A 27,849-nucleotide genomic window follows, 5' to 3' on the forward strand; every position below is an offset into this window, starting at 1 on the left:
CACAGAAGCTAATATAGTCTAAATAGGCTTTAACATATCTATTTATGGCATAATATGAACAGAATATAGAAACTAGAGTTGTAAGTTTATTCTAAAAAATAAGATATCATAAGTAACTGAAAAAAGTCACTCCATAGGAAAAAAAAAAATCATTATCTTACATGTTTAGTGTAGACTCACAGAATTCTACATTGTCTTGTTCACGAAAGAAACTTGCATTTTTCTATATACTTATCAACTCATTAGTGAGTTCGTGCCTTTATATAGAGAACAACCATTTTTCCTTGTGTTCCTTCTACAAAGAACACTAATGAGATAGAACTGAAACTGAAAAGTTTACAAAGGTTATAAAATAAAACTGAAGAATTTTCAGACATCAAATTATTTTTTAAATAAAATTGACTATTAAGAAAATAGAACTTTCTAAATAAATAAGTATAACTGTAATATAAGGAGGAAAGGGAAGAGAAAGCTGATGGAGATTTCTAAGAACATTAAGATCAACCAATGACTTAACATCAGTTAAGTTCAAGGTGCATATTTTGAACTTTAGAGCAATTACAAAATAAATAAAATGAATAAATATATTGTACTAGGCCAGAGAATATACAATATACATAAAAATGTAAGAGAAGAAAAAGAAAGGAAAAAAGATGATTAGAACAAATGAAAAATAAATAACAAAATAGAATATTAAAAAACCATATCATTGCATGATATATAAACAAAATAAACACAAAAAATTTTAAAAGACTATGAAAGTAGTTTAAACAAATAGAAACATGTGAAACAACACATATGTCTTTTAACAGGTGAGTATAGAAGAAAAATTTCTATAATTATATAATTAAATATTATTCAGCAACAAAAAGACTAAACTGTAGATATATGTTAAGTTAACATAGGTGCATTTGAAAATATTGTGGTAAGTAAAATAAGACACACAAATGATGGATGGTTCTATTTTCACAAAGTAATAGAACATTCAGAACTACTTGACAGTGATACAAATCAGATGCACAGGGTCTGTATCATAGTGGGTAAGTAAGGCAATCACCAATCATGATGAAACTTTCTAGACTACAGAAGTACTTTACCACTTGACTGATGATATTTATACAGGTGCATGCATACCTTTAAGAAACATAATTAAGCATTGTATTTTATGTAAAGCATAAATAATACAATTGAGAAAGAGAACTAAATTATTTTACATATTATGTATTAAATTATAACTAAATTTAATACATGATATATATATTATTATTTAATATTTTATTTTTATTTATTAAGAAATCAATAAAAACAATATGTACAGAAATACCCCAAAATTTAGAAATTAAACAACATACATTAAAGGCAGTGTTAAAAGGTAGTTACTGTTCTGGGGTCGTGGCTAGTGTTAGAGAGCTTGCCTCGCATTTTGGGGGCAATGGGTTTGATCCTCAGCACCACATAAATAAATAAAATAATTATAAAGGTACTGTGTTCATGTATAACTAAAAATTTTTAAAAATGTTAAAAGTAAAAAGGTGGCTACCTGGATTTTTAATAATACATATATAGTTTAATTTGTAGGTATGAATTTAATAATGTAATTAATAACAATGGAGAGACCAACTCAGTAATTTAATCTTCCACCAAAATTTGCTTATATACATAAACACATAAATAATATAAATTAATTACCAATGGAAGCTGAATGCATCTGTCTCATGTGAGTTTCTATGACAGTGGGATCCCGAGAGCTGTAACTTCCCAACTCAGGATAAAAGCTGGAGCCAATGTCATCTGGAGGACTGTGTCTCCCCTGTGGATAATTTTTGGCTATTCTAGGGTCCCAATGCTCCAAGACTGGGTGATTCCAATGTATATATTTACCATCAAATTGTGGGTTTCCATACCAACTGTAATAAAATACATGCAAAAAATAATTCAGAGGTGGCAGTTCTTCCAGGTTAAGTTCAGAAGTTTTGGAAGGTTTCATAGTGATTTCAACACTTTTTAAATTCTTGGTATTTGTTTCACTGTTGATTCTGTCACTCTTTTGAAAATCAATTTTTTTCCCCAAATGAATAGTTTGTTGATGAAGTTCTGGAAGAAGGTCAAGTCCAAAAGGAGCTCCAAAAGTAGCTGTATTTGGTCTCAGCAATTTTAAACCCATCATCAGAGAGAAAATAAACAGAATAAAAAGCGACAAAATGATGCAAGTCCTTCTCCGAAATTTTGCCATGATGACATACTTTAAAGTCCAAGATAGCAAATGCTTTGCTGTAATTTATTGAAAAAAAAAATTAGTAAGAGGTATCAATAATATTTTCTAATGTATTCAAAATGAAAACTAAATCCATAGTGATTAGATTAAAATTAAGAAAATGCAATATTATGTTATCAAGTATTAGTATCTGTAAAATAATCAATATATGCATAAATTAAGTGGCAGTACTGACCTGGAAATATCAACATTAGCATGCAAATTATATTCTGTTAAATAAAACTTTTAGGAATTTCACTTAAGAAAATAAAATATATTTTTCATCATTTTAAGAGATTTTATGAATATTGAGTAAAGAAAGGAACTTTTCTGCATATAGGAACTAAAATTTTCTAATTTTAAACATAGAATTTAAAAAACATAATAAAAAGAAATGTATGATGTACATTAAAGTTGAATCATAAACTGGATTTAAAATAAATCATTTTTAATTGAAATTACAATATTGTAAGGAGGAAATAATTATAAATTTAAAATGATGTTTGGAAATGAAATAGAATCAAACATTTTTTTAAAAAATGACAGTAAAGAAAAAAGAATCAAAAGTTGATATAAGAAATTTGAGCATTCATGAATTTTGGTATCCAAGGGAAATCATACAACTAATTCCATGTAGATACTGAGGGACAACTGTATTTACATGTAATATAATATATAAATATATACAGATGTAAAAATTATCATTGGGTAATATGCAAAATATGTAGAAATGGTTGAATGTGCATTTTTTTCTATAAGACTATAGTAATTCAAAAATAAAAAGATGAAGAGAATACCACCAGCAAATGAGAGGGCTCAAGCTACTAACATAGTATCTGTTCATTTCTGCTATTAATACAGTATCTGTTCATTTATGGGAAGGGACAACTCCTACAGTCCTTCAAGCTCTGCACTCCATAACTCCAGGAACTGAAAACTCAGTGAACATAGTGAGCCTGTTCACTGACTAGGAACAATGGAACAAGATAACCATTTTGGTCTGCCTCTAAAACTTGTCCTGACATTTCCAAGTTATTGAGATAACAATAAATCCTTTTTGTGCTTAAAAAAAGTGAGCATTCTGACAAGACATGAGTCAGAAAAACATTTTTGTTGATATGATTTCAACTATATTAACCATATACATAGAGGCAGGGAATATACTTAAAACATGTGATAGTTACCTCTAAGTGTGAAAACAGTAATATTTTCATATGTCTACTACAATTATAATAGTTTTATTTTATAAAGAATTATGTAATAACATCATTATCCAAAGTATATGTATGAAGACACAAATTGGTATCAACATACTTTATATACAACCAGAGATATGAAAAAATGTGCTGTATATGTATAATAAGAATTGTAATGCATTCCACTGTCATTTATTTTTTTAAAAATCAATTAAAAAAGAAAATAGAAACAGGAAAAAAAGAAAAAAAAAAGAGTTAATTGATGGCAATGAATACTGAGAAGGCAGAGAATGAAAGAAATAACCAAATTACTATGAAATGTATTTTTGGAATGTTGACTTCAGCTGAATGGAAAGTAATACTGAAACTTTTTTATATTTTTCAGGTTCATCTCCTAGATCCACCCATGAAACAGAATATAAAATTTGAACTATTGAGGCTGTCTTCTTTTTTCTTTCTCTTGACTATAAATATAATTTTTGAAGCTAGTCCCTTTCTCTTTATACATAACTTAATTCATTCACTTAAAATGTTTAAAATCCGTATCATTACAGATAATGTACCAGATAAATCTTTAGAGATAACCTACTGGCTGTAACCCAACCTCCATATTTCAATTGAGAATAAGTCATCTCAACCTAAATAAAAGCATCAGATATTGTGATTAAAGTTTCAGCTCTGTAGTTGCAATATATGACTTCAAATTCCAATTGTGCAATTTATTTGGTTTGATCTATACAAATAACCTGATCTTTCTGTACTACTTCTCTCCACTATGAGTTATCTCAATCACAAGATTTTTGTAAGGATCAGGAATAAATGGTTTAACAACATTCCTAGAAAAATGTCTGACTTAAAAAAACAGCAATGAGTATTTCCAAAGATACAATGCAGCCTCCTTGATAATTCTGGATTCCAGAGTGAAATAGTCTATTGTTTTAGCATTATCCACTTCTCAAATTGGCAATTCTTACATTATGTATTACAACATGTTATTTACATACAAGTCATATCCACAAGAAATGCAGTCTTTACCTTTACACTCCAGTAGAGACCAACATATCTTACACAGTCAGTGATCATTAGTTTTTCAGCTTATTTAATTTCTGGACGTTTTGCTTTTGACATTGGTATGTATGTGTTCAGATTCTACTGATTACATATACGTTTCATATGTTTATAGTCTATATTGATCATACTATACAGGAAGAATTATAAAGATTCAATAATTTTATAAACCCATTTTCAAAAAAATTATCACCTTCAAAATTGTAACACTACAGTGACTCTCGAGATACCTAAAATATCTGCTAATCTTGCAGGAAAGGAGAACTACTCATTCAATTTCAACCAAAAAAAATAATAATAAGTTTCAGACGTTATCTGAGAATAAAAAAACAAGTTAATTGCAGATGCACAGGTTCTCAAAGCAGGTATTGGCTACTGACAATGTGTTATCATGAAAGGATAATTTACATTATTCTAAAGTTATACATAATAGGTTCTTTTGAATTTGTTTTCTGTTTTTGTTATGCTTTCAATCTCTTAAAATGTTAGTTTACTTGGAGGTCCCACATTCAGACAGCTAAGAAATCAGATCTTGAAGCACTATACTATCATTATTTTAAAAATATTTGCTAATAATCACATAACTTAGAAAAGCTAAAGTCTCTTTTAGTTATTGTTATCAATTAATTTATACAAACTCTTCATGCTTTCTCTTGGTGGCGGGATGTTTTTTTCCTGCTATTGTTTGTTTCTAATGTTATTCTGTAGGAAATCTCTGGAGATAAATACAACTAATAAGACACATCTGGAACTCTCAGAATCAGTTTCTGTACTAAGGCTTCCTTGCTCAGATCAGTTCTACTGTAAACATTCATACCTTTTGGTCAACAGAAATTCAGTTATGCATAATCTCATCCTTCCAATCTGTGAATTAGAACTTCATTTTAACACTACTAACTTTTTCAAAGTCTGTGGTCTAGGATAGTCTATGGCTAAGCAATCTGCTTCAGAGTAAGCAACTTGCCAGATCAAAAAGAGCAAGTTCTGATCTAGTAGTTAAGCTCTTGTTCCCATACTATTTTGCCTTTCTACAAGGTATTACAGATATCAAGTTTAGAGAATATATCACTTTTTAAGACATGGATGAAAAACATAGTCATGTGTTCATTTAAAATTACGGTTTTAAGAAACAATGACTGTTACCTGTTTCATGAACTGTAGCACAGTCTGAAGACAGCGTATTTTTATTTATTCTGAGCATACACTATTTACTCATATGAATAAGAGAAGCAGCTTTGCAAATGTGTTAAGCATAGAGTCTGAAAATCCACAAAATTTACAGCAACGCCAGTTTTTTTGTCAGGTTTACATACACCACAATGAGTGGAGTAACCAACTTGACTGTCATGAAAGTGTTTTGCAAACAACTTGCAATACCTAGATTTTATTTCGTATTTTTCTTTCAGCCTACTGTCTACACTCTTCAATGTAAACAACCCCCCATCCCATTCTCATTTGCCTTTTTAAGATCATATAATAAATAGTCTTTCCCTTGCACTTGTTTTTTTTCTTTTTTTTTTTTTTTGGAGCCTTTCCAGGTTCCCTTAACGGTTATCTGTAGGGTTTCGTAACAATAAAACGAAACAAACTGATAGAACTGCCTATATTTCCAGTTCTCTTCACTGAATAGAAAAACAAAGGTATTCATGCTCCATAGTTGGTCTCTGAGTCTTAGCAAAGGATAAAGTCTACAATGGCAGCGCCAAACACTTTAATAGACCTGGGGGGGGGGGGGACATCTGCACAGTGGGCCTCCCCATCCTGCTCGCCTCTCCAGATGCCCAAGGGCGCCAGCAGACAGTAGGGCAACCTTCCTGCTGAACCCCAGGACTTTAGGATTTGAGGCTTGTCCTCCCAGTCGCTTCAAGGCCAAGATGCGGCATGAGAGTTATAAGGGCAAGGGACTGAGAAAAGTTTTACCTAAACCGAAATTTCCAACTTTCTTGGAAGAGAAGAGAAAACCAAAGCGACAGAAGGATTCCCCTGCGAAAAGACTGGAGAGGAAGCAGGTGGGGTCCAGATCAAACAGGATTAAAGGCAATGAAAGTAACTAACCTAAACAATCGGGGGTGAGAGAGACAGGGCGGACCTTAGGTGGCCGAGGGCCCAGGCTCAACGCTCAGAGCCTCCCGCTGCCGGCCGAGGGACGCGGGGTCAAAGGGCTTCGGCAGGAAAGCCGCGAGCAGATTGGCTGCCGTGTGCGCGCGCAGGCGCCCACTGTGGACCCCGCGCCCGCCGCAGCCGCGTCAGTGGGTCCGGAACTCTTGCAGCTACTCACCAAGGTCTAGGTTCGCCCACCAGTGGGGACTTAGCCGGAAAAGCGGTAGCCCACAAGACTGAGAAAGCTGACAGCTTCCTTGTCAGAGCGCACCCTGTGCCGTGGCCCAAACGTCTGGCGCAGGGCGTTCCGGGAGCCCTGCGGGCTGGGCCGGCGGGGCGGGGCGCACAAGGGTGGGCGGGGTTCAGTTCGCCCAGCGCGAGTTTGGAGTCCATCGGCGGGAGGGGCCTAGATAAAAAGAGGCTCCCGTGTTTTCAAGGGCGACCCATGCAAGTAAAGGAAAGGGTGAAGTTGAGTGAGGCTGAGCTCCCAGCCACTTTCAGCAAGTAGAGATGGCAATTAGAAATTGTCTTCTATGGCTCAGCTCGGAGAGCTGTTTTGATTTTTTGTTGTTTTAGTTTGGATTTTTGTTTTCAATATGAGGCATTCAAAGGTTGCTTTTAACTCGAGTATACTGCTTGTTTTCAAAGTTTTAACTTGAGAAACTGTTTTACCTTAAAAAAAAAAATTGCTCTTTACTTGAAAGCCAAAGTAGACAGATAAAAATGACATTTTTTAATTTGCAAATCAATTATCTAAAATCACATTTGTAGTGAAATCAATTGAAACAGTTGAAAATAAGGCAATATAAAGAACAGAAATTTTTGAAATAAATGTTACAGCAGAGGGTTTCCATCTTGCATCAGCCTCAAAAGCCAAGAGAATTCAATGTTTTGTTTTGGTTACATAGTAACGGGGTAATTTTAACTCACAGATTGTAACTATGATATGAAAACTTTTCTAAGGGCTCTCCGTAAAACTCACTGGCTTATTTAAAAACAACTATAATTGTGAAGCATACACAAATGAGTGTATCATATAATTGCACATTTTAAAGATTTTTTTTTTTTTTACATAACCCACTACAGAGCTTAAGAAATTAAAAAATACCTGTAGTTTTTAAGCCTTCTAAGTAGTCGTCTCAGAAAGCGTACTTAGGCTTCACATCACCATTATGCTGAATTTTGTACTTGTCATTCCATTTCTTTAATAAAGTAGTTATATACGTGTAATTCCATAAAAAATAATTTTCCTGGTTTTGCATTTTATGTTACTGGAACACTCCATCCATCCCACTTGTAACCTTTTTTGTCTCACTGCACATTCAGATTTTGAAATTCATCAATACACAAATATGTTTCACATCAGCTACTTTGGTGCATCCTTATCCATAGCATCTGCTATTGTCAACCTTAAGTTTTCACCTGAAAATAGCATCTAAATGCATTTCTTTTAATTTGCATTTTCTCCTTCCTATTGAAGATATTGATCTTTTTGTATTCTATGGGTAATAAATTTTCTGGGAAGATACAAAAACAGATCTAGACAGACACTGCCATCTGATAACTTGATAAAAAGTACCAAAAACACACTAGAGAAAAGATAGCATTTTTAACAAATGGTGTTAGAAAACTGGATACACACACACACACACACACACACACACACATGAATGAATGAAACTAGATCCCTCTCTCTCACCCTGAACAAAATGAAACTCAGAGTGGATTAAGGACCTAGGGATTAGACCGCAAGTACTAAAAGAAAATAGAGGGTCAGCACTCTAACTTATTGGCATAGGCACTGACTTTCTTAATAAGATTCTTTAAGCTCAAGGAATATAACCAAGAATCAATAAGTGGGATGGAATTAATTAAAAAGCTTCTGCAGAGCAAAGGAAGTGAAAGCATGAAGTGAGAACCTATGAAATGGGAGAAAATCTTATCCAGCTACCTTTTCAACAAGGGATATTGCCTATAATAAACTAAAAGAAAAATCCAATCAGTAAATGAGAAAGTGATCTAAGCAGACATTTTTCAACAGAAGAAATACAAATTTCCAACAAATACGTGAAACATTTGTTCAACATCCTTAGCAGATCAGAAATGCAAATCAAAATTGCACAGAGATTTCAGATCCAGTTACAATCAAGCAGAGGAAAGGGATCAAAAGGGAAGGAAGAGGGGGGGATGGGGGAAAACTGGGAAGAAAATCAACTAAATTATGCTGTGTCCATGTATACAAATACACCATAATGAATCCCACCTTCAAATATAATTGCAAAACAATAATTAAAAGTAATACTAATAGAAGGGAGACCAGTAGAGTAGCCAATATTAGAGGAGAAAAGAGGAGAGGGAAATCAGAGATAGTGGGGAATGTGATTGAGCAAATTTTGTGCTTGTATAAATGTGGTATAATGAATCCCACTGTTATGTATAATTTTAATGCACTAATGAAAATATGTTAAACAATTTTACTTTAGCTAGGCTTCAATCTTCTCTTTCATATAAATTTTATTATGGCCAGCCAGGATGTATTAAAAGTCTGAGTTTGTGTGTGTATGTGTGTGTGTGTGTGCATGTAGACATGCACATGTACACATGCACACACACTAATGCATGCTTGCATGATAGGGGGCCTTGAACCTAGGGCAAGTCTACCATTGAGGCACAGGTCTCATTAAGATATAGAGGCTGGCCTCAAACTTGAGATCCTCCTGCTTTAGCTCCATGTATGCTTGAATTACAGGCAAATTGAAAATCACTTTCCTGTAACTGCAGCAGGACACCTATTTGGGTTTCTATTTGACGTTTTAGATTAATTCAAAATTTGAATTTATAAATTAATTTAGGAAAATATCTTCTTATTCATGAATATTTATATTTGTTGATTTATGTTTAGGTCTTTTATGTTCTATAACTCTTTGTAATCCCTTTTATTAAAATTTGCATATTTATCATTATATAGTGACTTTTTATTGCTAAAATTGAAGAGTGTTCTTTAAATTGCATTTTCTAGAGGGCATAGCTCAGTGGTAGAGTACTTTCCTAGCAAGTGCAGGGCCCTGGATTCAATCCCCAGAACCACAAAAAAATTACATTTTCTAATTGGTTATGGTATTCTATTAAAAGAGCACCAAGTTTTACACATTGGTCTCATATCAAAAAGCTGTGATGAATCTTTTTGCTTTATTTTTATTACATCTCTAGAGTCTACATAGACATTTCTATCATTTGTAAATGAGAATTTTTTTTACTTCTTCACGTTTAAAATCACTTATTCATTTTCTCCTGTTCATTAACATTACCTCAGTATAGTGTTTAATGGAAGTATTGATAGTATTGTTATTTTTACTTGATTTCATTACTGTTTATATTTTGTCATGAAATACAATGATTTCTGTGGGGTTTGCTAGCTACCTTATCAAGATTATTAATTGTTTTATTTCCGGTTCCTAAGTGCTTTATTTACTTATTTTTTTTTTAACCACAAGTGACTGTTTAATTGATTAAATGTTTTCTCTGTTCTATTGAGAAAATATTTTTTTTCCTATTTTAATGCCATTTGGGGACTCAGTGAATATTCTGATGTTTAATGAGAGGAAGATTATTTCACTTTATAAATATGTTAATTCATGCCCACTCGCTTAAAAACTGTGTCCATTATTACTATCAGTGTAAATAGACTAAGTAGATTCTCATTGCATCATCTTCTCAGAAAGTCAGATACATTGCACAGTATTGTTTCTAAACTGAATTGGGATTGCAGCTAATGCCCTAGCCTCTAAATTTGACTATTCTGCTCATACCCTGTTGTTGTCCAGGAATGCTGACATGGCATTGACAGAGACAATGTTTACAATATTGGTTTTTATTTCACATAGTTTTTTAATATTTATATTTTAGTTGTAGTTGGACACAATACCTTTATTTCACTTATTTATTTTTATGTGATGCGGAGGATCAAACCCAGGGTCCCACACTTTTGAGGCTAGCGTTCTACCACTGAGCCACAACCTCAGCCCCTATTCCAGATAGTTTTTAGCATAGATTATATGTGTGTGTATGTATTTTTTCTCCTTCAACATCCCTGGTAGATAGCAAAGCAATGTTGTGTTGTTATTTTTACATATGTAATATTACATGATCAATCTTGCCATTTTTCAAATATGTGGTAGCCATAATTAATGACAAGTTTTCTTTTATAGTCTAGTTTTCTATTATAAACTAGTTTTATATTTCTCATTTTTTTAATTGGTTAAATAGTTTCCTGAATAAACACAGTTTAGGATTTGGAAGGTATGTAAGTACTGATTAGAAAAGTCTTCAAGATGAGTGAATACTTTGTAAGCTAATGCTTAAAAGAAAAGTCCATTTGCATACATTTAAAATATCTATGTCTACATATGTATACATCTTATACATAAAATATCTGAAAGGATAGATGCACTGTGACTTAAAATCTGAGGAAAAGGGGATTAAGAAGGGATTTCTTTTTACTGTAAATCTGTAGGATTTTTTTCTGTTAGCACATATTTATGTGTTTAATTAAAAATATAGCACTGGAGGAATATGCCATTCACTTAATAAAAGAGTTCTTAGAAGTAAATAGAACTGTGTGTAAATTGATTTTATTAAATAAATAAATATCTTAAATATGTTGCATAAAGGTGATCAGTCACTGAATGCAAAAGATAATAATTTGAAATGGGAAGATTCTACAGGGAAAGCTACAAATTTTTCTCATCAAATTCTAACAACAAACTAGCAACCTTTGCTGTCTCCTAAGTACCATTTATTATTATAATAGCTCCCACTACACAGGCTTCTTGAGATATGTTTTCATCTTGCTACTAGAAAGCAGCAGCCTTGTATTTTTCTTTTGCCCTTAGAAATGAAAATGTGTTTCCTTATTTCTCAAACATAGGCAAATTTTATACTTTTAGTATTTTTTTCTAGCCTCTATTTCAGTGGGCCTTACTATTTAAGTTAATTATTTATTCATATCATCTACATTTTCATTAATCAGAGTCCTTTTGTTAAATAATAGAAACCGAATCTGGCAAACCTATGCACAAACAGAAAGCACCAAAGGTTACAGAGTTGGATGCAGCATGAGGGTGAAGGATAGTACATTAGGTCATAGCAATAATGAGGAACCGAAAGGACTGGAAAATTGGGAGACAACCTCACACAACAGTATGGATTAGGGCACTGCTATATTCTTGGTTTCACTGAACTCTTTCTAACACTGTGATCCACCAAGAATAATTTCTCAACTCTGACCCTATTATCAGTCTCCTTCAAAATCCATATTTTTTATTGAGATAATTTTGCTGCCTAAACCTGCACTGTATTTCTAAGCCTCCTTGGCTACCTTGAAATGGGTACTAGCACTTTTTCTTCTTTAAAGGAAGACAGAACGTGAAACACAATAGAGCATTCTTCCAAACTCAGAAGGCTGTTTTGTTTGTTTGTTTCTTTTTCTGGGTGCTTAGTATCAACAAAACAAATGAACAAAAATAAATCCATAAATAAGTTGTATTTATTCATTACAGTATGCTGCATTGTCCATGTCTGATCTGCTTTCACCATGGCAGTTCTATTAAACACTATTTTATTCTTTTCATCCCAATTACATTTATAATTTCTTCAATATTTAAAGTCTTTCTCTGTATCACATCTTGCTTTATGAAAGTGTGGCTAGAACATCCCTTGACACAGTTTGACATTCAAACAATGTAACTCCAAGTATTCCCCTGAGTAGAACAGGAAAGTTTCCACCTTCTGAGAGCAACACTCTTCTCCCTAATGCCCTCATCCTTTTGTCATATGCAGTCAGAGAGCCAAAGATCTTCCAGAATTCTCTCAGCATGGAATCTATTGTAAATCTATCCTACACAAACTCACAAACTGTGACACATGAATTTTATTATACTATGTTTTATAGTCATTCCATTTTGTAATTGCTTATTGTTGATCTCTTTACTGTACCTAATTTGTGAATTAGGGAAAAATATAGTATTCACGCCAGTAATTCCATAGACTCTGGGACCTGAGACAGGAGGATCCCAAGTTCAAATTCAGGCTTGCAATTTAGTGAGGCCCTAAGCAACTAATTGAGACCTGTTTCAAAATACAACATAAGAAGGGCTGGGGATGTGGCTCAGTGGTTAAGCCACAATACCAGGTTCAATACCTGGTACCAAAAAAAAAAAAAAAAAAAAGTTGATGTGGGGATGTAGCTCAGTTGGAGAGTGCCCTGAGTTCAATACCCAGTACCAATAAGTAAATAGTCATCAAAGAATAACTAAGTGCCAGCACATTTGAAAATTTAGGTCAGAATTAATAGTTTTTAAATTATCAAAATATGCTCAAGGGTGGGTAACCTGAACAAATGAATCATTATTAAAGTTTTAGATTATTAATAAAAAATATACTCACAATAATCAAAATAGTAATTATAGTACCATTAGTTATACAGCCAATATCTAAATAATAGTAAATATACAAATAGTAAAAATCATTAGGATTAAAAAGTTTTAGAAGTGGTAATAAAGTATCCAAAGTACAAAACAAAACAAATAAACAACAACAACAAAAAAAACCTCTTACATCTCAGCAATTATTACTAAATTTTAATTGACTTGTGAATACAAGAATTTTACAATTTTCTATTAATATATTAAAATATTTTATAATTTAAAATATTAAAGAAATATCTAGGATAAATTTGGGGACATTTAGTAAGCAAATGTAATTTTAAATTCTCCCTGAAAAGGTTCCAAGAGTCAGATTTGTTTAAAGGATGATTTTGACTCACTTACTGCATATTGCTTTTGTGTTTATAAAATATGGGAAGGCAGGTACCTCCATGTTTTCACTCAAATTGTTTAGGAACTGATACTCTCAGAACATAAGATAAGTAGAGTGGTTGCAGAAATAGACTGAAGAGTGAAACTGGACTCTTGGGTAAGTGTCAGTAACATCAACTGTGGAATGGTGTTATGCTGAACCTGTATAGGTAATAGCCCAGGCATTTAATTCTGAGTACAAAGTTTTGAAACTCAAGAGTATGGATTTTAAATTCAAAATTTTATTTAAATATTTTCTGAATTAATGATTTTTATGCTGCCAATTCATTACAGATGCTAAGAAAATCTAGTAGATAAAGAGAAGATTTATAAAACCCTGTTTGATCCCAAATGTGTTTTATTGGGTACATGTGAGGATCAAGGCCAGAAAAAATAATGACATTCAATATAAAAGCAATTTTGCCTCCTGGAAAGGGGACAGACAATGACATTAAAACAGGTATTATTTTCAGTCTGGGAAAGGATGTGGAATATAGGCATTCTCACATATTATAGTGGGTATATTAATTGGTGGGATCTTCTTGAAAGACAATTGGGCTGAATCTGATAAATTGTATCTGTAATGGGGGTCCATTTTATACTCTGAGTATAACCTTCCTGATGGAACTTTATTAAAAAACTAACTTTCTTTTTTTTTTCTTTTCTTCCTCTTTCCTCTCTCCTGTTCCCTAAGAGTGAGGGGGAAACAAGACTAATATTTTTCCTGTTCCAGGCTAAGCTATTATGTCTTTGACTGCCTGGAAGATTTTCACTGCCCACAAGAATAAAGAAACTCCAAACCTGGAAATTGGAGCATGTGATAGGTCTCACAATGATACCTGATGGACACTAATTAATTATATTTACTGATGATATTTTACCTGAGTCATTGTAGTCCTCTTTTAAAAGCCTTGTATTCCCCCTCACAGGAAGAATCACAGCCTCTGTGAGAGGAGAACCCTGAGTTTCTTCTTTGCTAGCTAAGCAATAAAACTCTATCTTTTAATCTAAAGTTCTTGGGTTGGCAATGGAGACAAGTATCCTGTCTACTATTTGAGTACGCTATTCTATTTTTAGCAATCTCTTCTATATAGCTACACCCATAATATGTAAATTGTGCAAGTAAATTAACTCTCTTTAGAAATGGCATGAAAAGGTATCCATGTAATATTTAGGGAAAATGAAGTCACAAAACTATATGGATAGTTATATAAAGATATTTATAGTTGTATTAGTTTTCCACTGCTGGCCCCATAAATTACCATAAATTTAGTAGCTTAAGCTTCTAAAACACAACTTTATTATCTCAAAATTCTATAGGTTATATGTCAGATATGGGTCTCCTGAGACTAAAATCAGAGCATCATATTAGTTGCCTTATTGAAGGCTCTAGGAGAGATTCTGCTTCCTTGTTAATTTACTTTATTGGCTTAATTCATTGCCTTGAAGTTTTTAAACAGAGGTCTGTGTTTTTTTGATGGCTGTAATTGAGGACAGTTCCTAGGTTCCAGAAACCTAGACATTATCTAGCTGGTGAGTCTTCTCTTCCTTTTTCACAGTCATAAATGACAGCTCAAGTTCTTTTCATATGATTTTTCTGCTTTCCTCTTCCATTTTTAAGAATATAAGACTGTATTGAAAACTTCAAGACAATCACCCTATCTCAAGACCCTTAACTTTAACTGCATTTGTAAAGCCCCACTGTCTTGTAAGATAGCATACAGGTAATCATTAGTGGGTTGTGGACATCTTTGGGTGCCCATTGTTCTGCCAACCACAATATCTGTATGTGCATTTAAAAACCTAAATTATTTGATGCAAATAAAAATGCATACATGAAAGTGTGAAGAAAAATGAGAAGATATTAATAACCAAACCAAGTATGTATGTGGCATAAATTTGTATAAATATATGAAACAATTTAAAACTTCTATTTCTAGGATTAAGATTTCAGTTTTGTAAGTACTTTAAGAATGGTTTGTATATGTGTGATAAGTATGATTCATTCAGCGCTTAAAGTACAGAAACAATAAATTGATCAATTAAGCTCATATGCTTGATCTAATTCACTTGCCATGTTTCTTCATAAAATCACTTAGGGAAAGAATCAGTCTGAGTAAAATATATGTTCTTTGAATTATTCATCAAAATAAATTAGAGATACTTCACCACAGGTGTCATATGCTCTGAACTGAAGAAATTAACTTTTAAATTACTGATTGGTTGAAATGCTGAATGTCTAAATAGAGTGCTAATACTCAGCACAGAATAATCATAATACTGCTACTACTAATAGAAACTTCTCCAACCTTATAAAAATACAAATAATAGGCTGATTTATATTCTGCTGATTTATATTTTATAATTTTCCAAGCATGTTCAAATGCATTTTCTAAATTGTTAAGACCACCGTGAATACTAAATTGACAGAATAGAAAATATTTTCATCACTTTTCAAAAGAAAGAGTATTCGGAGGTACTACATAAGATTTCATCCAGGTTCAGTAGCTCAAAATTTTGTGAAATCAAAAAAAAAATACAAAACCAAAATATGTATTTATGTTAGTTTTAAGAAATATGTAAAATATAAAAAATACACAAAATTTCTGCCCTTATGAAGTTGATGGTATAGAAAAGGAGATCAGATATATATAGCCATAAAGGAAAAGTCATAAGTATTATTAAACAGGGTGAAAATGAAATGTCATCAATTCAAAGGAAATAAATTGCTTGGGTGTGAAATTATTAGGGAAATGGTATGGTTTAGATGTGAGGTGTCCTCCAAAAGCTCATGTGTAAGACAACATGAGAAAGTTCAGAGGTGACATATTGGGTTATAATAGCTTTAATCTAATCAGTACATTAGTTGACCAATAAGGATTAACTGGGTGACACCTGAGTGTGGCTGGAAGAGGTGGGTCATTGAGAACTTGTCTTTGGAGTATATATTTTGTCAGTGGTGAGAGAAGTTCCTCTCCCTTCCCTCCATACCTGATCTCCCTTGGTGGTAAAGTCCTGAACTGCTTTCCTCCATCACACTTTTCTGCCATGCTGTTTGGCTTCATGCCAGGACCTGAGTAATGGAGTTGGCTATCTGTGGACTGAGACCTCTGAAACCATGGCCCCAAAATAAACTTTCCAGCCTCTAAAATTGTTCTTGTCAGGTTCATGTCAGGTTCATGTCAAACAAGGAGTATTTGAACTGGGTCTTAGATGATAGCAATGCTGTGGTTTTCTCTGAACAAGTCCTTGAGTAGTGTGGGAGTATAAATTCAGGATTAAACAGGAGTGACTCTTTTGGGGGCAATGGCAAAGCAAGAGCCATTGGGTAGTCTGACAATATCAGAGGACAGATGAGAAAAAGAATCAAAGGTTATTTCATATTTTCTTTTCCATATACATGGAAAAGTTTGACTGCTAACCTTAGGCATGGTAAATATTTCCTCACCTTCCATTACTGCCTAAGCTTACTCTACCCCTAACTGCCCCTGACACTCCTCAGAAATTGCATTGTTCCACGTCTCCAGAGATTTCTTTTCGCTCAACATAGTAAGTCCAGTTCAGTTCATATTTCATGTTTTGGCTACATTTAGCTTTGTAGTTTGTTGGCTCCATCTGTCTTGAACCACTTTCTTTGATTTTCTTGATCCTACACTCTTTGATTTGACACTAGGCAATCCATATAAAATGCCTGCTGCACTTGATGTTTGCTGCAAACCCATACTCTGAATGTATTTTCGTTAGTTCTGCTATTAGTACACCTACTTTTCTGATGACACCACAATTTCTTTTGTAGGTTTTTGTTCTCATTCTAGCATCTAAATAGATCATTTTCTGTCTTGGTACTTTATCTTCTTATGTTATATACTCACTATTGGCTATCTCTATTCAGTTTCATAGCTTCAGTAACTATCTAAGCCCTGAGGATTACCAAATTGAATTTTCCAGTTTAGGCTTTTCTTTTGTCCTCTAAACCATTAACTTTCTTTTAACTAGTTATAAGTACCATAGAACCACAAATGCATCATGTAAAAGATTAAATTTATGTTTCCTCCCAAATCTGTCCCTTTTCTTATGTTCCATAGCACAGTGTAAAGAATTACATATCCCATTGCCTAAGACATAAATTCTGGTCTCTTCCCCCCTCGAGTCATAATAAAATAAATTACCAAGTATTTCAAAATACAATTTATTTTTTATCTTTTTAATCTCTAATATCACCACTTTCTTTGTTTTTAATATGATTTGAACGTACTCTCTCCAAAATCATGTGCTGAGAGCTTTGGTACCTAGTGTGGTGATGCTGAGAAATGGTGAGATTTTTATGTGGTAGGGAATTCCCCTCAAATGGAATTAATGCTGGTCACAGAGTGAATTAATTCTCCAGAGAGTATCATGTTGTAAAATGAGGACACCGCACAAACTTATTCTCTTCTGTACCCAGCTGATTCCTTTTCTGCCATCCCCCTCAACATCTTGTCATGCAGTCAGGAGGCTTCACCAGAGAATGACAAGATGGAACCACTCAGGGGACATTCAGCTTCCAAAAATGTGAACCAAATAAATGTCTTTATAAAATACTCAGCCTCAGGTATTTTACTATGGCAATAGAAAATAGGGTAAGACACCACTCACTACTCCAATTAAAGATTTTATCACTTCTCATTTGATCCTAATTTATTTTTTACATGCCTTTGGCCTTTCAATTCAACCTGTACACTGCAGTCAAAATGATCTAAATTCAAATTTGCATGTAATTACCATCTTTATAACCCTCTGATACACTCTGTCCCTGAGGATAGAATCCAGACTCTGTAACACAACTTAAAGAGCCCTTTAGGATTTAGCTGGTGATTACCTCTTTTAAACTCAAAACTCACTACATAATACCCCCTTCATCTAGCTGTCATGAACTGTTTTCTATTCCCAGACTTGCTTGTGTGACATGTTCTTTCTTATTCCCACACTACTGTTCTCTCTGCCTAAACACTCTCTTTCTCCCTTTACAATGCTAATTAATTTCAAATTGCATCAATCACTCTAAACATTAATTCATTTTAAGAAGATTTTTTCTGACACCCAAGTTGAGACTACGTTCCTCATGTTGTTCTTGCATCCATTCCCAAACTCATCATACCTTGGCACTTATCATGCTGTATTATTATAATTACTATTATCATCATCATCATCATCATCATCATCATTTTATTTATTTTTGCTTTCTGCATGAGTGTTTCTTAATTCTATGTATACTTCCTCAAGAAAATGACCTTATCTTCCATATTCATTAATTACTTCATACAATAACAACTGATACAAAAGCAGATATTCAACGAATATAACAAAAATGGCTGAACAAAGGAAAATAAGAATGAACAAGTAGAAATATTTGAGAAGGTAAAAGATAATTGAGTTTAGTTTTGGACATATGGCTATGACTTGAGGCATCATCAGAATTTTCAAGGCAGGAGCAGACAATCATGGGAATGGTTGAACCAGAGCTTATGGGAAATGCAAAAGCTGGGATGTGGATCTGACAGTCGTCCACAGAGTAGAGATAACTGAAGTCACAAGACTGGATGAAATTGGATATAAGAAATATAGATTTAAGAAAAAGAGAACTAAGGGTGAAATATTAGTTAAAACCTACCTATGTCCATTTTATTGGGGAGGGAGGGTTTACCAGGGATTGAACTCAGGGACACTCGACCACTGAGTCACATCTCCAGTCCTATTTTGTATTTTACTTAGAGACAAAGTCTCACTAAGTTGCTTAGCACCTTGCCATTGCTGAGGCTGGCTTTGAACTCAAGATTCTCCTTCCTCAGCCTCACGAGCTGCTGGGATAACAGGCGTGTGCCATCACACATGGCCATATGTTCATTTTTTAAGTAAAAATATAGTGAGCCAGAAATCAGGTGAGTAAAAACTCTATGAAGGGCTTCATACCAATAAAAAGTGATAAAAGTTTATGACTATGAATAAGAAGTTGTTTATGGTGACTTCCAGAAAAATAAAAAACTTGATCTTTGGTATATCTGGTCACTTTGACAACCCAATGCTCTTAATTACCTAAGAATTATGATGATGCTGTCCAAAATAAGATAAAAACCTGCAAAGGTTTGGGAAAATGGCTACTCAGTCTTCTTTGACTATGAAGGAATTTACCTGGAATAAAATAGGAAAGGTATATTGCTTCTTCCTAAGAGTAGTGTGGCGTTATAGAAATAAATAGGAAATTCTGGCACTTTATAATTTCCAGTAGAGAAAGATAAAGGCAATTAAAAGATAAAGGCAATCATATTCCCAGAACAGAACAAATGTGAGGTACTTCTCTAAATCCCTTTATTTCCTCTGAAAAGCATCAGTCAGAGTTATCTGCACTAAGGGATATGTAAGAAAGAAAGATACTCAAAGAGGAAACCAGCAGATAGTGACTTTCTTGTTGATTTGGGCAGTTATATGTTTTGGGTAACAGATGCCCTCCAAATCTTCTGGGTTAATTCAGGAATGCTCAGATGTAAAGTAATTGGATTGTGGAAGCTGTAACTTCATCAGCACATCCTAATTTAAGTCCCTGAGTGGGAAATGTAGGCCAGTGGGGCATGGCTGGAGGAGGTGTATCACTGGGGCGTGCCTTGGAAGGGTACATTTTCCCTGTAGCCCCTTCCTCACCTGTCTACTTTGTTGCTGTCATGAAGGAAGCAGCTTCCCTCAACCATGCCCTTCTACCATGATGTTCTACCTTATGTTGGGCCCAGACTAATGAAATTAGCCTTCTATGGACTGAGACCTCTGAAACTGTAAGCTCCAAATAAATTTCCCTCCTCTAAGTTGTTCTTATAAGGTATTTTAGTCACAGCAACAAAATACTAAATCAGGCAGTAACTCTTAGAAACATAAGTAAGTATATGGTGCACCAAGCCTAAAAGCTGGGCAAAATGGAAAATGAGACACAGAGAAGTTCTCATTAAAATACTTATTTTAGTTGGGCACAGAGACACATAGTAGTAATCCCCGAGGCTCTGGAGCCTGAGGCAGAAGGATCTCGAGTTCAAAGCCAGCCTCAGCCAAAAGCAAGGCAACTCACTGAGATGCTGTCTCTAAATTAAACACAAAAAAAGGGCTGGGGATATGTCTCAGTGGTTGATTGTGCCTGAGTTCAATCCTTAGTAGCCCCCATCAAAATACTTATTTTTAAACTATGGAAAGAAACTCATGCATATATTAAATTATTTCATTAGCCATGCTCATGCCCTAACCTCCTTCCAGTTCTTTCTGTAATGACAGATTATTAAGCTTAAACCAATTGTCTTTTTAGTTTAAAATATTAGAGAAATACTTTGATAAATATACTGAGGTGTCAATAAAGACATTTGTCTATTCCCATGTGATATCTAGGCACATACATCCATAAATGACCTCTTTGCATTCAAGAAGGAGAAATCAACATGAGAAAAAGAAACAGAAATATACTTTTTAATAAAAGTACTAGAGCACAACTGCTTAAATGTATTCTTGAAGAAAAATTTTTTAAAAATTTCTTGAGAAACCAATGAAAGTATAAAAAAATCTATCTTATGTTGTAAAAAAAATTCATAAGGACTCTTGAAAAAAGAGATACAATATGAAATGACAATTAAAATGATAAATTCTTACTCTATAAAACTCTCTTAATATCTCTTAGTCTTGGGAGATTTGGACTGAATATATTTAATTGAGGCCTTGTTCATTGCTATATAAGTGACAAGAGAGGAAAGTTCTCCAGGGGATTCCTATGGTTACTTTCCTCTGAGCTGGTGAGCAGCTAATAATAAGGAGTTTCACTCACTGAACTAAGGAATGTGTAAACCTTGAATAAAACAAGAAACCCAAATTGCTAAGACCTGAACCCATCAATGGGGACCTACAGGTGAAAAAGTTTATGATTAAAGGGAAAAGGCAGCTAGGCACCAAAGAGAAAATAATAATAATAATTATTATTATTATTATTATTATTATTATTATTATAGTTTTCACTTCTCCAAATTTCTTAGATGTGTGAAAAATTTACCATAAACAGAAGATAAAGACAAGTTACACATCCCTGCAATAAATAGTGGATATAGTACCAGATGAAGTCATTTTAATAATAAAAATCCCTTTGCTCTGGTGGTCTTAGATATTAAGTCTCACTCTCCTCAGGAAATTAGACAATTAAATAGGTAATCAAGCCTTAAACTCTGCCATATATTCAACTATATTCTAAGTGAACGATTAAATGGGTTCTAGCCAATGGAAGTATTAAAGATAATTTAACCAGTATATTTTAGGACAAAGTCATTTTTCTGCAAATTAGAAATGCTCTCCTCTCTGGACTGATATGGTATTAAAGGAAATTCATTCCTCTGGACTAATTCAGGCTTTCATCTGACCTCTCTCTCCTTGTACCTTGTCCCCCAATTCTGTGTTGAAGTCTCCCATTGACTGAACTCAATCAGAAAACAAAAGCAAATTTCCTGAATCTGCTTGATTCAGCCCCCAGAGGACCTCTTCCTATGGCAAGAGAAGAGTGGGAAGAGGTGGAAAGTACATCTAAAGAAAGCAGTCTAGTGACCAGTAACATGATTAATACACACAATTAACATTTTTTTAAAAACAAGCCTAAAAAAGCAGAATAAACATCTGAATATGCAGGAACATAAAAAAAACTATAGTATGCCATTTATAGCACCACAATTCACAATAGCTAGACTGTGTCCTTCAATGGATAAATGTATAAAAAATTGTGGCATTTATACACAATGAAATATTACTCAGCACTAAAAAATAACAAGATCATGGCATTTGCAGGGAAATGGGTGACATTAGAGCAGATTATGCTAAGTGAAGTTAGCCAATCCCAAAAAAACAAATGCCGAATGTCTTCTCTGATATAAGGGAGGTGACTCAAAATAGGGTAGGGAGGAAGAGCATGAGAGATAAATTACTTCTAGATAGAGAAGAGAGGTGGGAGGGAAAGTGAGGGAGAAGGGGAATTACACAGAAAATGGAAGGAGACCCTCATCATTATACAGATTACATGTATGACAATGTGAGGGAAAAAAAAAAGAAGTGTGTCACATTAGATGTGTGTCACATTAGATTGGGTAGAGAGAAGTAAGAGGAGGGGAGGGGTGGGGGGATAGGAAGGACAGCAGAATAAAATAGACACTAGTATTGCTGTATGTGTATATGTGACTGTACGACCAATGTGATTCAACAACTTGTACACTCAGAAAAAGGAATAATTATACCCCATTTGATTCAAATGTATGATATGTCAAGATCATTGTATTGTCATGTGTAACTAATTAAAACAAATTTAAAAAAAAGAAAACTATATTCTATTGAGGCTATTTTAAAAAGAAAACAAAAATGGAGGTTCGTCTTATTTTGAAATTTGAAAACTTAGTGTTGAAATACATCAATTTGTCCAGTTGAATCCAAATGTTCATTATTTTTGCAATTAAAATCTCGAGGGCTCCATTTCACAACTGAATGATATAACACACACATACAGGTTAGAAAATTAACTTGTAAGAAAATAACTAGAATTATTCTCAAAGAAGAAGAATTAATATAATCATAAAAGTACAGTATTCAAAATAGTGTGGTTTTTTTTTTGCGGGGCGGGGGGGGGATATCAGCCAGTTAGATCAATGGAACTGAACAGAGAATACATAAATTGACTTCTATCTTCTTATGGAAAATGTAACATTTCTAATCGTTTGGGAAAATATAGATTACAGATAAATGATGCTATGTAAATTGAGTAATCAATTTGGGAAAAAGAAAATGCAGTTAATATCTGATCTCAAGTAAGAACATTGCAATTAGATTAATATTTCAGTGTATTTTAAATGTAAACCAAAAACTTCATAAATATAAAATTACAATTGGATAAATGTAATTATCCAATTTCCTTGAGTGTGAAGTTTGTAAAATATTTTTAATAGACCAAAAAAAAAGGCAAATTAAACTAAAAAGACAGTGGAATGAATCTGACATAATTTTCCTATGTACATATATGAATATATAGTGAATCTCACTATCATTTACATCCACAAGAAATTAATTACAAAAAAAAAAATAACTATGCCATAGGTAGAAAGGCAGTAGAATAGAGGGAAGAGAGCAGTGGGTAGAAGGCTGGGAGGGGAGGTTCTGGGGACTGAATTCGGACAAGGTACATTTCATGCTTTTATAATTATATCAAAATGAATTATATTGTCATGTATAACTAAAAAGAACCAATAAATTTTGTTTTGTAAAATTAGCAATGATTTTTTTAACAATTAGTTCTGAAATTGGAAAAGTTGTAATTAAAAATTTTAAATGTAAAAAGTTAAAGAATAAAAATATTTTCTATTCATCTCAATTAAAAATACTTTAACAGTGGAAAAAAGGGATAAACTAGAGTATTTTTTAAATGGATGAAAGACACTCATAAAGAATAGCCAGACATAAAATCCAAAGGGCCAATATGCAACAAAAATGCTAAATTCAGGATCAGTTTCATGAATGAGCAACCTATGGAGACACACAGGGCCCCAAGTAGATAAAGGCCCCATGTTTTATTAATCCTCTGATGTCACATTCTTGAAATTTAAATAATTTTTGAACAAATGTACCTGACTGTACAAGTTAAAATTTCATTTTAAAAACCCTGAAGATATAACATCAAGAGTATAGATCAAGGAACACTCTCATACACTTTTAGTTCAAGTAATTGCAAACACCATATATCAAAATTTAGAACAAATATTTTTGCCCCACACAGTTTCTGTTCAGGAATATATATGTGGGAACTAATTAAACCCATATACAAAATGGTCATAATTACAAAAATAATTAACTAATATAAGTGTCCATAAATATTATTTATGATTGAAGGACACATTTATGTAATTTTATATTTCAGTGTGAAGGCCTCAATAAATTGTATACATTTACAAAAAAAAATGGAATGTAAAGATGAATAGCTTATGGAGAAATATCCATGATTCATGGTTAAGAAAGAATCAGGTTGCCTAACAGCAAAGAAGAATGAAATGCTGTAAGTAGCCCTAGAAGAATTTTATACATACACATACAAATGTTTGAAAAAGAAAAGTGTAAAGATAGTTTTCTTTGGAATTACAGCAAATTTTCATTTTGTTGTTATATTTTTAAATACTTCTTTGACAATGAGCTTTTATTTCTGTTAAAATCAGCAAATTTGAATATCAATAAATAAAAATTGTGAGATTTTACAATTACAATATTTAAATAAATAATTGAAAAAAATAATTTAAGTTTGGTAAAGTGTAAGGTAAACTAAACATTGTAAAAATTTTGAAATAAGCAATATAAAAAGTTTTAAGTTATTTCAAGCTTGCAAGTAATGTACCTAAAAGCTGGGAAGTGGAAGTAAAAGCATACTATACTAATTTTCTCAAGAAAGGAACAAATAAATGTATACTGATTCAGCTCTCATGTACATGATTAGAGAAATAGGGTTTCATTTGGTTTTGCAAATCATAAAGGAGGTAGTTTATGAAGATTTTGAGAAATATGAAATATTATATTAGTACCTGATTTGATATAAAAACATAAGGTAATATATCTGAAACTAAAGTGAAGAACAGAACTTAATGAGAAACAAAATAATTTATTTGGATTCAAACTTAATTGAAGAGAGAGAAAATCATACCATACTTTGTAAACTGTAGAAAGTTTTGGTATTTCATCTGAAAGGAAAACACAGAGAATGTAGCTGAATCCAGATGATGTGTTACAGTTGTTGAGCTGATTCTCTGTTGATTAAAATAAATACATAATCTCCAATAAATTGCTTCCTGATATTCCTTTAAGTTGTTTTACTTGAAAGAGATTTAAAATGGAGGAAAATAGCAGGCATCTAAAATAAATGCAAGACCACCTGCAGTGTGATTCTCTGAAGTCTGATGATTAGAGATATTTTAGTCAAAAGAGTCTGAGATGAAATATCACATTTCTATCATCATTTTTATCGAAAAGGGGTCTCTTCAAGGCAATCCAGGACAATATGAAAGTCAAATTTTATCTGTGTGTTTGAGCTGTTAAAACTTACTTTTTAAAAACTGAATTAGATATTTTGGGAAAATACCAAGGCGTGGGATACTGGGTTATAAGGTGGTTCAATCCCTAATTTTTTGAGGAATCTCCTCACTGCTTTCCAGACTGGTTGTACTAGTCTGCTGTCCCACCAACAATGTACAAGTGTACCTTTCTTCTCACTACCTCACCAGCATTTATTGTTCATTTTCTTGATCATTGCCATTCAGACTGGAAGGAGATGAAATCTTGGTGTAGCCCTCCCTGACCAAGGTATTTATTTTTATTTCATCATTCTTGGCAAATGAGACAATTCCAGAAAATTTATGAAAAACACTAGGCAAAAGGCAATACATAGATTTTAAAAAATGTTTTAATTTTTGCACTATAGCTGTCTTATTAAGGAAGTCGGGGCCTAATCTGACATGATAGAGATTTTGGCCTACTTTTTCTTGCATTAGGCTCAAGGTCTCTGATTTGATTCATAGGTCCTTGATCCACTTTGAGTTGAGTTTTGTGCATGGTGAGAGATAAAGGTTTAACTTCATTTTGTTACATGTGGATTTCCAGATTTCCCAGCAGCATTTGTTGAAGAGGCTATCTTTTTCTCCAATGTGTTTTTGGTGCCTTTTCCTAATATGACATAACTGTAATTATGTGGGTGTGGCTCTGTAAAAAAATATGGAATGCTTCACGAATTTGCATGTCATCCTTGCGCAGGGGCCATGCTAATATTCCCTGTATGGTTGCAACTTTAGTATATGTGCTGCCAAAGTGAGCACCTTAGTGTAGTTTTCATTTGAATTTCTCTGGTTGCTACAGATGTTGACCATTTTTTCATATATTTATTGGCCATTTGTGTTTCCTCTTTTGAGAAGTTTCTGTTTAGTTGTTTTGCCCATTTATTGATTTGATTACTTTTTTTGGTGTTAAAATTTTGGGGGTGCTTTATTTATTTTAGATATTAATATCCTATTTGGGTAGTAGCTGGGAAAGATTACTTTCCCATTTCATAGGCTCTCTCTTCATGCTTTTAATCATTTCCTTTGCTGTGCAGAAGCTTTTTAATTTGATGGTATCCCATTTATTGATTCCTGATTTAATTTCTTATACTTTGAAGTTCTTGCTAAGGAATGATGCCAGTACCTATATGATGGAAGTTGATTGTATGTTTCCTTCTAGCAGTTGTAAAGTTTCTAGTCTAATTCCTATGTCTTTGATTCGTTTTGAATTTTGTGCAGTGTGAGAGATAGGGTCTAGTTTTATTTTTCTCTCTACAGGTATCCAGTTTCCCCAATATCATTGATATATTTAAGTCAACTGTATTTTTTCTTTCTTTTTTAGCCAAAAAAATAGTCTTTTCTTCAAAATATATTCTTGTTGTCTTCGTCAAATATCCAGATGACTGTAGGTACGTGTAACTTTCTTCATGACTTATATTCTGTTCCACTGGTCTTCGTGCCTATTTTGATGCAAACACCACACTGTTTTTGTTACTACAGCTCTGTAGCATAATTTCAGATCAGGTATTGTGATGCCTCCTGCTTCATATTCTTGCTTAGTATTGTTTTAGCTATTCAGGGTATCTTGCTTTTCCAAATGAATTAAATGAGTCTTTTTTTTTTTTTCTAATTGTGTGATGAATGTCATTGTAATTTTGATGGGATTGCATTGAATCTGTATATTGCTTTTGGTAGTATGGCCATTTTGACAGTATTAATTCCACCTATTCAAGAACATAGATGTCTTTCCATTTTCTAAGGTCTTCTTCAATTTCTTTCTATAATTTCCATTGTGGAGCACAGTTTTAATCAGCTTTTTTTTTACTGCTGTGACTAAAAGACCTGACAAGAACTGCAGAGGAGGAAAGGTTTATTTAAGGGCTCACAGTTTCAGAGGTCTCAGTCCATGTACAGCCAGCTCCGTTTCCCCAGGGCTTCAGGTAAGAATAAACATCATGGCAGCAGAGTGTGGAAGTGCAGCAGAGGTAAGTGGCTCACATGATGATCAGAAAACAGAGAGATTTCCACTTGCCAGATACAAATATATATCCCAAAGCCACAACCCCAAAGCCCCACCTGCTCTAGCCACTCCCCACCTGCCTTCAGTTACCACTCAATTAATTCCATCAGGTGATTAATTCACTGATTGGGCTAAGACTCTTATAACCCCAATTATTTTTTTCTAGGACCTTTTTGCATTGTCTCACATGTAAGTTTTTGGGGAGCACCCCATATTCAAACCATAACAAGCTCCTTTATCTCTTTGGAGTTTTGTGTAT

The 27,849-nt window shown here is 33.4% G+C and overlaps 1 protein-coding gene and 1 non-coding gene across 5 annotated transcripts in view; both read right to left on the reverse strand.

Moving 5' to 3' along the window:
• The window catches only part of Manea (mannosidase endo-alpha), a 31,730-nt gene extending 24,834 nt beyond the window's left edge, over positions 1–6,896 (reverse strand). Inside the window, exons 1-2 of one of the 4 annotated variants that reach the window (XM_076859917.1) lie at positions 6,797–6,896; positions 1,690–1,907 (exon numbers count right to left, since the gene is read on the reverse strand). In XM_076859917.1, the coding sequence (XP_076716032.1) occupies positions 1,690–1,717 (28 nt within the window). In that variant the 5' untranslated portion in view covers positions 1,718–1,907; positions 6,797–6,896. Of the gene's footprint in view, positions 1–1,689; positions 2,272–6,573; positions 6,662–6,796 lie in introns of those variants that run through there. The other 3 variants (XM_076859913.1, XM_076859914.1, XM_076859916.1) reach the window with 3 other exon arrangements.
• A 19,347-nt stretch (positions 6,897–26,243) lies between these two features.
• On the reverse strand, positions 26,244–26,350 carry LOC143402712 (U6 spliceosomal RNA). Its single transcript, XR_013091775.1, has one exon. It is a non-coding gene; the product is annotated as a U6 spliceosomal RNA (small nuclear RNA).
• Between the last annotated feature and the right edge of the window lie 1,499 nt (positions 26,351–27,849).

Source organism: Callospermophilus lateralis, chromosome 6 (assembly GCF_048772815.1).
Source record: "Callospermophilus lateralis isolate mCalLat2 chromosome 6, mCalLat2.hap1, whole genome shotgun sequence".
In the NCBI taxonomy this organism is placed as follows: Eukaryota; Metazoa; Chordata; class Mammalia; order Rodentia; family Sciuridae; genus Callospermophilus; species Callospermophilus lateralis.